The sequence below is a fragment of the Oreochromis niloticus genome, linkage group LG10 (genome assembly GCF_001858045.2).
Source record: "Oreochromis niloticus isolate F11D_XX linkage group LG10, O_niloticus_UMD_NMBU, whole genome shotgun sequence".
NCBI lineage: Eukaryota > Metazoa > Chordata > Actinopteri > Cichliformes > Cichlidae > Oreochromis > Oreochromis niloticus.
Genome location: NC_031975.2, coordinates 9,252,186 through 9,265,036, shown reverse-complemented (window position 1 = coordinate 9,265,036; position 12,851 = coordinate 9,252,186). Strand labels below are relative to the sequence as shown.

The 12,851-nt window shown below is 40.5% G+C and overlaps 1 protein-coding gene and 1 long non-coding RNA gene across 3 annotated transcripts; both read left to right on the top strand.

The window, feature by feature from the left end:
- Nucleotides 1–235: 235 nt before the first annotated feature.
- Nucleotides 236–12,651, top strand: frmd8 (FERM domain containing 8). 2 transcript variants are annotated; one of them, XM_003450440.5, is made up of 11 exons: nt 236–653; nt 1,900–1,997; nt 2,125–2,292; nt 2,407–2,508; nt 3,783–3,841; nt 4,181–4,347; nt 6,401–6,616; nt 6,697–6,820; nt 6,918–7,067; nt 9,421–9,649; nt 9,777–12,651. In XM_003450440.5, the coding sequence occupies exons 2-11, from the start codon at nt 1,907–1,909 to the stop codon at nt 9,884–9,886; spliced, it is 1,416 nt and encodes a 471-aa protein (XP_003450488.1). In that variant the 5' UTR covers nt 236–653; nt 1,900–1,906; the 3' UTR covers nt 9,887–12,651. The 2 variants fall into 2 exon arrangements, with proteins under 2 accessions (XP_003450488.1, XP_025766580.1); XM_025910795.1 differs by lacking the exon at nt 236–653 and adding an exon at nt 825–846.
- LOC112848026 (uncharacterized) lies at nt 7,075–8,763 on the top strand. Its single transcript, XR_003221898.1, has 2 exons — nt 7,075–7,447; nt 7,700–8,763. It is a non-coding gene; the product is annotated as an uncharacterized LOC112848026 (long non-coding RNA).
- Nucleotides 12,652–12,851: the final 200 nt, after the last annotated feature.

Sequence of the window (12,851 nt, the reverse complement as noted above, 5' to 3'; positions counted from 1 at the left end):
TGGGTTGAGACTGTATCAGATCAAAGTTGATTCATGAGGACGTCTGAAGCTGTGACTGCGTGGAATCGACTGTATTACCGTGGCTGTAATCTGTTTTTCGCAGGTAAATTTAATGACAGTCAACAGATAAACAGAATTAATCCGCTGCCTGCTGAAATACAACTGCGATTACGTTTCAGTCACGTGACGGAACGACGCGCTCTCTGACGTTTGCCTCATTTTTTCCCCGTCATTCTGAGGATCAAGTATTTTTGACCCGATCTCATGTGAACGACTTCAAAGTGTACACTCTATGTCAGTCAGTGAACTTTCAAAGTACCTCCAGATGGAACATGTATGGATATTCGCTTCCAGTGTCCTCCGCGACTGTTTAATTTAGAAATATTTGAATTGCTGTGTTTAGAAAAATCTTCTAGCTTGGCTGTCACACCCAAATAATGAGGAACGGTTTAGAATAATCAAGTCGTTCGGGAGTCGCAAAATTTGAAACTGTTGCAGCTGCTAGAAGAGCTAGTTCAGGGTAGCTGGGAAGCTGTGGTGAGGGCAATAACAGCGGGTTTTTAATTAGTCAGTGTACTTGGCCACAGTACTTACAAAATCAGCAGGATCCCATCTAGAGAAGCAAGTGGACGGAAACTTACAGGAACTGGCAGGTAGGTGGACAACAGAGACATTGGAACATAGTAGTTTCATCACTTGCTATTAATAGTGGGTCACTCTGTTAAACAAAACACACACAAAGTTAGCCAATGGGCCAGATAGCTTCGGCATCTAAATTGTTTCCTACTGGCAGATAAATGAAGCGCATTAACACGTCTAAAATGATCGCAGTGACGTCCAGTGTTGGTAATATTTCCGATGCCTAGCTAATTTAGCTAGCATGGTGTTTTCAACTGCCTGTTAGCTAACGTTAGTCAACGCATTTCACTTTTTGTGTGTTGAGTTATTCTCTGTAATGTCTACCTTTAATCCCCGGCTGAGTTTGGGTATGTAAGGGGCAGCCCTGTTAAAACTAAGGAGCTAGCTATTGTTTTATCCACGGGCGGCGAGATGTTGCCCGTTTCAACGACGCCCGTGTTTGTTATCTCTCTGTAACGGTATGAAGGCTGTTCTAGAAATGTTCTAAGCCACGTTAAAAACCCTAACAGTTACATGTTGGTGCTCAGGGAGCACTGCAGTTGAACAGGGTGAGGTCAGCAGTCGACTGACTGGGATGTAGTGATTGTATAGGATCATTCTCGGGTTAAAAACACGAGGTGGCGCTGGGTTATGTATTGAACCCTGACTTTTGTTTTGAACAAAATATAATGGAAAGAGCACCAAGTGGAATAAAGTGATAAAGATACACCCCCTGTTATTGTAGGGTCTACCTTACAATATAAAGCGCCTTGAGGCGACTGTTCTTGTGATTTGGCGCTATATAATTAAATTAAATTGAATTGAATTCCTGCTGGTCTAGTTATCTCTGAAGGGGTTACTTAGCTGTAATGCTTTATTTAGAGAGATATAGTATGTGGCTATTCCCAAGCTATTACACACATGTGTAAGAATGTCAGTATAAACAGCACACACGCCTACACCGCTTTGCTGGCATTTCCTTTTAGCATACTGTTGATGAATAACTTGAGAGTCCATTAGGGTTGGGAGTGGGACTCTAATATATTGCAGGTGTGCTGCCTCTGTTGCCATTTCTGTGTTCAACTGCGACGTGTTTGTGTTCCTCAAGTGCAGTTTACAGTACTGTTTTGCTTTTCACTCCTGGTGATTGTTTTGTCTCACCCATCAGACACTTGGGTACATTTCTAGCCATCCCTTCCAGTTGCATTGCTCCTCCCTCTAAAGTATCTTGTCTTGAGTCTGTGTTGTTACTGGTCTGAATTTTTGGTGTTTTGATTTCAGATTAGAGATGGAAGGAGATGAGTGCAGTTTTCCTCCAGATTCATCAGATGATCACTCACTAAGAGGAAGTGTGGCTTCTTCTGCAACACTATCCCGTGGTATGATGCCAAACAGTTTCACCCAGATTATTTTATCATGCAAAACCCCCCCAAAGTAGTTAATCTATTATTATTGTTATTGTTATTAATCTTTTTGCTTTTTTTAAAATTATGTTTTTTCACACAGCTCAAGATGTGCTTATATACTTGTTTGGTGACAGTGCAGTACACTTAACTCTAGAAGGGCTCGGCACTGTCACCGTGCAAGAGCTGGGCCGCAACGTTCGTGAAGCTCTCCATATTCCTGAGTCTGTACAGGATGTTTTTGCCTTCTGGCTTTGCTCTCCACTGCTCGGTTAGAACTCTTTCCCCCCCTCATATTTCTATCACTTAACTGTAATATATGATATTACTTGATATGAGTAAAACATATTGCTGTATAACTTTTTTCCTCACTCCCTATCTTCAGAACTGCAGTTAAAGACAAGGCATCAACCGTACAAGTTGTGTCGGCAGTGGCACGACTTGCTTTATCGCTTCACCGAGGCTTCAGAGGAAGACATTTCACAAGGTCAGAGTTTTGACTTGCGTGCGCCACCAAACACTGGACTAAAGAAAAGCTGTCAATGCAAGAAATCTAGTTTCTGTAATGAAAGCATGAGAGGAACTTCATACAGGAAAAGGGTGGTTGCAGTGTACAAAGAGATGAAAGGAAAGATAATGGCTTCTGCTGCTGAGTGGTAGATTATTCTTGTAAATCCTTCCTAATAAGATAAAGTAAAGCTTTTTGCTTACAGAGTATGCTCTCTTATGTTGCCATAAATCTAATAATTAAACAGCTGCAATCCTCTACAGACCGAAGAATATTATTCTATAGTTTCTAAAACACTGTATTTAGCAATGAGCTGCACGTAAACATCTGTCCAGTCTAGTAATTGGCACTCTCTGTTTGCCTTAAGCTGACTTCTGTCATCAGCCTGGTTTTCTGCCTCCAAACAAAGCATTTTTGCGTGCTGACAACAGCTTGTTTCTTTTTCTGCAGCTGTTTCCTCTTTATTTCTAGCTTACTTATAAGTTAATGCTGGTTGCTGGCTTACTCGAGGTAAATAATGGATAAAAGGGCTGTCAGGTTTGCTTGGATGAGATAAAAGAGAAACAAGGAAAAGGAGGCATTGACATGAACTGCTGTTGTTGAACAGGAAAGGAAACGACTGAAACAGGTAGAAAATCAAAGTGAATATAGAACAACCATTTGGAGGAAGAGAAAAAGAGACGTTATATTCCACTCTTTGAGAGATTATGTGATCCTTTTAGGATTACAGCAGTTCTTATGAGCTAATTAATTAGCATCCCTTAGCATGGGTTATGCAGAACAGAATAGCAAAAGTTTTTACTGTTAGTTACTGCTTGTGTTAGACTTAAGGTTAAGTACAGCACATTTTAAATGAGTTGTAAGTGGGGTAAGAGGCACTGACTCAGTCTGCTGTTTTTTGTTTCTTTTTCTGTTTGTTTTTTTGTCCTAAAACCTCCCCCTCAGAGACGATCAGCCCACACGTTTGCAGTGTGGCAGGTGCTTTTAGTCTACAGTGACAGCTTTCCACCAATAAAGCATAAAAAGTATCACACAGGTATTGTATAATCCCTTAAAAGCTGTTACTTTTCCTGTGGAGTAAATTCCACCCACGCCACAGGACTGAGAGCCACAGCAGAGTGGGCTTGAGGGGACTCGCATTGTCTTTCTACCCTACCTCCTCCACACTGGATGATGAGGCTGAATGTCATCCAATGTGGACTTGAATACTTCGCCAAACAGTAAAGCATGATTGTCCTCTGCCTTTTTTACAGATGAACCATGTCTCCAGTACAGACGCAGTGTGTTTTATCCGAAATCTAAAGAGCTGCAGGTATTCTTAACTCTGCTACAACTTTCACTAATCTTAGAATGGTGAAAACGGTGTTATACTCCAGGTGTAACAGAGGCCTGCATTTCATTTTTCTGAAGATTTTGTCTAATTTATTGACTTCACATGGCTCGTAGTGTTTCCTTGTGTTACACACATAGCAGCAAATTAAAGTTGACTTTAATTTGCTGCTTTTAATATTAATGATTTTTATTGTGAAATATGTCAAATCAAATCAAACAAAGCAAAATGAAATACAGATTTTGACTTAACTAGACAAAACTCTTTTTCAATTTTAAATTTAATGTGCTTACTGGGAGTTACTGTCTCACTCCTGTGCAGATACAAGAGGAAGGAGTGTTGCGACTTCTTTATGAGGAAGCCAGGAGCAACATCCTCACCGGTCGATACCCCTGCGACCCTGAGCATTGGACTAGTCTTGGAGCTTTGTCTATTGCTCTCGATGAGGGAACTAGTCTGGACAGCAAACAGTTTACTACAACTATAAGGTGAGAAGCAACTGCTCATAAATAACTACACATGATGATGTTAGGGGGAATTTGTTTATGTTTCATGTGCCTGAAAGAAAAAAGTATTGGCCGATATGTCTTAAGTCTTGCTTCTTTCCACTTCACTTATATCTTCCTCCATACATAATAGAAAAGGAAGAAATCGGTCCCCAGACCCTACTAATGTTTATTTTATGTGTTTTGTTAGTGGTCTGGCAACATTCAGTCATTCCCTTATTCAGCGGTCCCCAACCTTTTTTGCCTCACGGACCGGTTTATGCCCGACAATATTTTCACGGACCGGCCTTTAAGCTGTCGCGGATAAATACAACAAAATAAAACTAGTACCGGTACCGAAAAAAAGAAGATTTATTCATAACACACGTGAAAAGACCCAGGAAAACCGAGTTAACGATAAAAACGATAACAAAATAACGCTGAAAACTGATAAAAACCCTGAAAACCATACATTTCACACCTGAGCCTCAACTCTCGCAGCCCCGGTACCAAACGACTCACGGACCGGTACCGGTCCGAGGCCCGGGGGTTGGGGACCGCTGTCCTTATTCACATTATGTACCCTCCACCTAAAGTATTTAAAATAATTTTTTGTTTAAGGCGTTGGTAATTTAGTGGGATTCTTTTTTATTGAAGAGCATATCTTAAAGCATAGATGGAAGAGAAGAAAACTGCAGAGTCAGTGAAGTTAATATATATCTGTGAAAGTGAGCCAGTTGCGTGCCATTTCAGAAAAGTAATCCTTGCTTAATCTGACTAAGTTTTTCCCAGTATTCTACTCTGTTTACTCTTGCACTTAGAGAATGTGCTCATACACGTTCACACAGACTTTGCAGTTTGTGCAAAATGAAACAGTATCTCTCTTCCATTTATTTATAAATAAATGGTGGTTCTGCCTTTCATAAATCTGTCAGACTTGGAGAGGATGCCTTTCTACAGCACAGCCTAATGTAGTAGAAAAAATAAACAATGAAAAAAAGCACCACCCAAACCATTTCCCACAGCCTCCATATTCCTCAATTAGGGATCTGATAGACGGAGTAGCTTTTAATGCTTCACTACAGTCTATGACGATGTGATACAGTCCTGTAAAAGGTACACGGATATTGTGAAAAAGGTCAGTAGTCCTTTTTTTTTATTATTAACAGTTGCCTGAACACTGCAGTGTATTTCTAAGTACTTGTTGGTGTGCAGGTGGGATAAGGCATTTCTAATGACAACATTCATCATAGGTTTCTTCTCTGTCAGGTTGTCTAAGAGCCACTGCAAGTACTAAAAATTGACACTGTACATACAATACAGCATTAGGTGTATTATCATTATTATTAGTGTAACCTACTCTTAGAAGAATCTTACAGGCACCCACAGCTACACAAAAACATGCATATTTATAGACTTTTTAAGGAAGTCTTTGCTTATGGTGTTGCAAAATCCTACTCTGTGTTTTTATCTGCTGTGTGAACTTCCTCCCTGCTGTTTCAAAGCAATTTACTGACTGATCCATAAGTATTATACTGCGAAAGATAATCTGATGTTCTTACTGCATGAACATAAACAATAATGCTGCACCTCAACTAGTTTAAAAACATTAACTGTCCAAAGTAGAATAAAATAGATTCCTATGATAGCCGATGACGAGACAAAGCTGGGCAATTCTTTGAAGCGTGTTTATGGGTTATTTTAAATATAGATGCTGTCATCAGAAGATTTCTACATAATTATATGAAATAGATTCTGTAAAGTAAGTAGTTCTCTCGCACTTAAGGAGCATGTTTATCTAAGAATGTGAGTGGTAGCATTAAAGGAGGAAAGGTCAAAAACTAGAGCTACACTGTAAACAATTTAATTGGGAGATGAGTGCATTTTGTCCTTTGGTCTCACAAAAAGTCACAGTAAGACGCGCTGCGAAGAACATTTAAATGAGACAAACATGAAAGGAAGAAAGATTGACAGTTGGGTAAATTAGGAAAGAGGAGCAGACGAGAGGAAATACTTCACAGATCTGATGCAAACCTCTGTCCTCTGTTTTCCACAGGGAGAAGAAGCTGTCTTCTTATCTGCCTGCACATGTCACCATGGGGAGCGGAGGCTTGTTCTCTACTTTGCGAGGGAAGTCAAGCCGTCAGGTCGGGCTGGAGCAGAACCTTTTTAAGGAGTACAGTAAGATCTGCACATCTGCTGCAAGCTCTCCCGAGCCCACGCAGCTCCTACACCAGTACCTCAACACGTGTCACACGCTGCCTTATTATGGGTATGAATTAGCATAATGACACATTTTTGAATTGTATTTTTCCACAGAAGGCAAATGATTAATTTTAAATGTGAAAACAGGTGTGCTTTCTTCTTTGGGGAGATTGACAAACCAGCGCAGGGGATCCTGCAAAGGGGAAAACGTAAAGCTGTCAACATCGGGATCTGCCTGGAAGGTGTTTATGTGATGGATGTCAAAGAGAAGGTGAGCAGTGCTTCACACCTTTTGTAAAACAGCAGCCGCACATGCCGTGGTTCTCACTCTGCGCTTCTGTTCCTGTTATGGAAATGTTTTCCCGCAGCACGTGCTGCTTGGCCTGCGCTTCAGTGAGCTCTCCTGGGACCACAGCTACCCGGAGGAGGAGGGGGATTCACACATCCTGTGGCTGGAGTTTGATGGAGATGAAGACGGCACTCCTGTCAACAAGTTGCTAAAGATCTACTCAAAACAGGTAAGAAACTTTTTCCATCCATCCGTCCATCCGCTCATCCAGGGCTGGGGCATTGTGGCAGCAGCCTTAGCAGAGAAGTCCAAACCTCCTTTGTGTTCCCCTCACTACCTCCTTGACTGCAGGGCATTCAGAATGCTGCTGCTAGGCTTCTGACAAAGCATCACAAACACTCCCATACCACTCCCCTGCTGATTCAGCTGCATTGGCTCCCTGTCAAGTTCAGGGTCCAATTTAAGATCATAATCATGACTTATAGGGCCCTGCACAGTGTAGCTCCAACTTACTTAAGTGAACTTCTTCTTTCTTATCACCCCAGCAGGTCCCTGAGGTCTTGTGACCAGGGTTGCTGGTTGTCCCGCATACAAGGTTAAAAACAAAAGGTGACAGAGCGTTTGTATCAGTGGCTCCCAGACTCTGGAACTCGCTCCCTTTGAGTTTGAGATCTGTGGACTCAGGTTTTTAACTGCTTTTTAAAAGACATGACTATCTGTTTAAACTTGGTTTTGGTTAATTTTGTTTTGTTTTGGATTTTAATGTCTGTTCTCTGCCTCTGTAAAGCACTTTGTGATTTTATCTTGAAAGGTGCTATATAAATAAAATTTTACTTTACTTTACTTTACTTACTCCTTCAGCTCACCCAAGGGAAACACTGAGGGATTCCCAGGCTTTGGGGAATCTTCTTGGTAGGACATGCTCAGAACATCTCAGTTTCCTGTAGACATCCTTGTTAGCTGGCTCCTTTTGATACAGTGGAGTAGCAGCTCAACCCTGAACTCCTCACCCTATCTTTAAGGGAGAGGCCTACGCCCATTTGGAGAAAGCCTCTATCCACTATCCTCAGTACTCAACTATTGACGCCAGCTGTTTGAAAACTTTTTATGAAATTAAAAAAAATAATATGGTGTGAATATCTCCACTTTCTTTGCTCTATTCAAGCATGTCTTATGGCTGTCAGCTGTAGTCCTCTGACGCACTTTCAAATGAGATGTTTTCAACTTGGACAAAAGATGCAGTCACTTCTCAAGAGCACCTGCTGTTTGTGAGATTTCCAGGATTGAATGAAGCAGCTGTGCATATTTGTGTTTAGATGAGTGTTACAATTGATATAGGTGCCTAAAAAATATCAAGTCATTTTTGTGCTTCAGGTATATCATCCTCATTCGGTAAACGTGGCACCAAAAAGTTGTTACCTAATAGTAAAAGCATTATTACCATAATCACCAGGCTCTAAGCCTTAGTAGGGCTGTAGGATATGACGAAATATATCGGAAGATGGAATTAAAATGCCTGTTGTTTCATATTATACCATCGTTTATTTTGTGCTGTCACACACACACTGTTTACTGCAAAACAAATCAAAGAACTTGTTCCTAAACAAGGGGCTACTTCTGTAGCATATACATAGTTGTGTTGTAAAAAGTCTGATATGAACCAGAAAACTATACTTTGCAAAATTATACCACAAACCAGTCCCCACCACAGATTCCGACACAACAAACCTGTTCTAGCACCTACGCAAGGATCACATGAAAGAGTATGGAGAGGGTTCACAAATGAGAAGCAAAAAAAGAACCGTTAGGTGCTCAAAATACAACAGAGTCAAGTGTTAGAACAGCCTTTACCCTCGGCGCGCCATATAATAGACTCACAAAGATGGAAGGAGATAATAGCAGCTATTGCAGCTTTTATCTATAAAGACACGGTCCTAACTTAGAATGTCGAGAAACAGGGATTTCTAAATTGGTCAAAACACTTGACATGTCCAGCCGAAAACACTTCACGCAAGTCCAGTTGCCTCATTTATATTATGAGTGTCGGGCCAAAACATTGGAGGAAATCTACAATGTAGCATGCTACACTGCAGCATCAAATGTATGCACAGTGCACTTCACCCGAGACCAGACGCACTGCAGTCAGTGTTTGCAGACGTGCTGTCTTCTTGACGACCATGCAGGGGAAATGTTAGCCAGAGCCCTCAAGGAGGCTCTCGAGTCATGGGGACTGTGTGAGGGTCATCTAGTATGTGCCACAAAGGATGATGCCACACAAGACCCATATTTATTTTGTTTAAAGTGTTTTTTAGCCTTATATCGTTTTTAGTGTGCATTTGCATTTCATATATGTTGTGAGTATTTTATGTTGGGTCTTTAGTTATTTGATATTGAAAAGTGTCTTAGTCAAACATATGTCAAGATGTTATACATAAAAGCTCAAAAATAATCACGTATGAATGAGTACTGTTCATTTATTATTAATTAATTAGTGTAAAAAAGAATTTGTACTTTACGTGTGGCGATTATATAAACTATTCATTGAATTTACACTGAATTTTTTTTTTGTCCCATCCAACAAGGCGGAGCTCATGAGCGGCTTCATCGAGTTCTGCGTGGAGCTTAAGTCTGCGTCCGAGGGGGCAGCTGCAGCCGAGATGGACGGCGAGGTGAGTTTGTCACAGCAGCCCGGCGGACAGGAAGAAAGGAGCAAGAATGGGCGTGGCGGAAGGCGCGGGATGCTGCACAGGCAAGGCAGCGTTGTGTGCAGCAGAGTCCAGTCGCTTAACACCATCAGCTACGTCGATGACGGTGAGGGCCAAACTTGTTTAACAGCAGGGTTATCCTTTCTGGAGGTAGCTCCTTCTGTGCCGTTTCACAGTATCAGAGATTTTTTTTCTTTTCAGCATTTGTTCATTTTTGTTTTTTGTTTTTTTAGGAAAAGAAATCAAACGCTTGAAGCCCAAGAGAGCCGCGTCTTTCTTCGCCCGACAGGCGTCTGCAGTGTCCTACTCTGCAGTGCAAACAGAGAGTCTGGAGCAGGGTTAAAGTCGCCCATCAGATCTGACCCGATCCTCTCAGAGACCAAATCTGAACATTTTACACTGAGATTTAAAACAAAAAAAAAAGGAGAGATGTACTTTGAGCTTGAGACATTTATCTGCTAATATATGAACATGTAAAGGACCAAATGACAGCAATCCAAGTGTGAGTGACAATATTTATCTTCTGAAGTTGTGTACATTAAGCGAGTACAGTAATGTGAAAAAAGATCTAGCAGCTATGCTTCCAAGGTTCAACTGAAGTGGGTGTTCCTTAAACAGCCTATTGTAAAGATCATATGATGAATAAGTGTGAGACAAGCCTTATAATAATCCTCAAACAGTGACTCCAGTCAATAACTGTTTTTGACCTTTCTGCAGCGCTCTGGAAGCGGATTTACTGCTATTATTCAAACATGTTGCACCTCAAATGAGTATAACCACTGCATTACCTCTACTCATCTTATCGGGGATTGAGCATTAAGAATATTTAAAGCTTTCGTGACTCCACCTCAGACTTTAAGCGATACCACAAACGGCAACAGTCAGCATGACAAACATTTTTCAGGGGACTATCTAAGGGTGCATTTCCGCTATTCTGCTTTTTTCAAACTGCCAGTGCCTTGATCTCTACAAAGGGTGAAGCCACTTCAGAAAAAGTAGAAACGTGTCGCGTCCGGCTATCCTGACCATAAACAATCCTTATGGGAGCACATTGGCTGTGTTGTGGAGGACTTTTGTAAGTACAGGAGTTTTTGACAAAGTCAATATTAAGCGATATCTGCAGCTAGTTTGAAAGAGGTGGCACGACGACCTGCTTTAAAAATGTGAGTTTTAAAACTTCTTGTTAAAGAAGCTGCAGTTCTGTGGTCACAGTATCAAGTGTTTAAATGGATTTGCACTAATAAAAGAATTGAATTAAAGCTATAAAACTGTAGAACCTGTGTAGGAAAAAATATATTCATCTAAAGATCATCCAGCACTGCCGCACCATGCTTGTATTCAAATGTTAAATTTCAAAGCATGGACGATTAGTACAAGCGATCTGTCGGCACAGTCTAACCTGACTGTTGGACCTGATGAGCAAGAAAACTGATGCAATACTGTTCTTGTGCAACTTCTGACATGACAGAAGATAAATTGAAAGTGTAGACATTAAAGAAACTAACAGTGTTGTTTTTCTGCAAACACGGTCACTGTTGACATCATTGGGGAAAAAGGCCTCGTTTTCAGCTTTACGACGATTCATTTACCAATGCAAAGAATTTCATTACTTGATTATTAGATTTATATAGCATTAAAACAATTTCTGCTTCACTTTATCTCCAAAAGCTAACCAATCTGTTGACCCGGTTGTCACTAGAGAGCGACTGTGTGTTCTGAACACAAAACAAGGACCAAGTTGTGGCCACACTGTTGAAAATCTTAAGTCTTTCCACCAAAGCAAGCCTGTCTGACATGCTGCAACCAAGTGTGTGCTACCTTAACGCTGCAGAGACAGATTTTAGCCTCCAGCACTTGGCAGAGTCCCCCGGGTGTCACTCTGAACCCCACACTAATGCTAAGGGAGGCAGTTTCTGTCTCCACATCTCTGTAATAGCGCCTTCCACTTGAACACGTGCCCTCGTTGGAGATGTGGCGGCACATGCGGTCTATTCTTCTCGATTTTCCTCAGCATGCAAACGGCAGAATGTCCTTACTTTTCTATGCTTCAACTTGTGTATCAGCTGCTGTCTGTATACTAACGCCAGCAGCTCAGTATGTTGTTGCCAACAAACACTATGCATGTCACGTTGTAGAATAGGCATTCCGACAGTCTACACATCATGTGATGCTGCACTTGTTAATACTAATACACTGTTTCTAAACATTTTACAGCAGGAGATTTGTTTTGTATTGTTTGTTAGCTTTTATGAGAGAACACTTTTACTTTCTTTTGGTTTGTTTTCATGTACTTGCCAGTGTTTGTATATGTTAATGAAGAAATAGGTCTCAAACACTTTACAGAAGCTTAAAGTGCCTTTTTTGTTTCTACTGGGTTGGCGTCTAAATTACTGTTTTGGTGCATTGAAACCAGAAAATGGACAGTTGTGGTATTGCTATGGTTTAAAATGATGTATTTCCTTTATGTTATGTGATGTGAGTATATTTGAGTAACTGGATGGCGGATGTTGAACAGTGTACTGTAATTCCTCTCGGTTGTCAGCTCGGCCTTCATTAAAATTATGAGATGATGGAAAGTGGCCCCGTTTTTCTGAACATACCTGTCATCAAATATTCCTTCCTCAGTCTGCTACCTGCTGCTTAAGTGTACTAAAGCCATATTTTAACCAATATGTTATTCTGCATATGATTTAATAACATAACGTCATGCAAACTTCTCATCAGTATTTCTGTGGCATTTTGTTTTACTTAAACACTTGCAGTTGTAGAATAATGTTAGAGTCGAGCCAACAATTTCTTAACTGAGGTGCCATCTTAGCTAGATCCATTTCAAATTGTTTGGGGAAATAAGTTCATTGTTAAATGTTTATGTTTTAATATATGGCAGGTATGATAAGAGTTGATATATATGTAGAAAGCTTGGTGAGTGCTCCTGTGGAAATGATTTAACATGCACCTAAAACCTCTGATTTTCTGCTTTCACAAATGATTTTCAAATACCTGAACTATATCCCAGATTATTATTCCTCTATGATTTTTATGTTCATGATAAAATATAGACTTTTGTCACATTTTAAATCTTATAATAAAAGTGTTTTTTTCCTCTGATCACTCAAGGGATGAGCATTTCTTTGTGTTTTTCTTGATTTCAACATTGTAGGATTTGCTATGATCACAGATTATCATACACATTTAATCCATTTTGGTGTCATTTAATTTTTCCCTACAACCCCCAAAAATGGAAGATTCCTTCAATCTAAGCATTTTAATATGGCGTTACGTGCCAATTAGGACATGCGCAGTTGTGC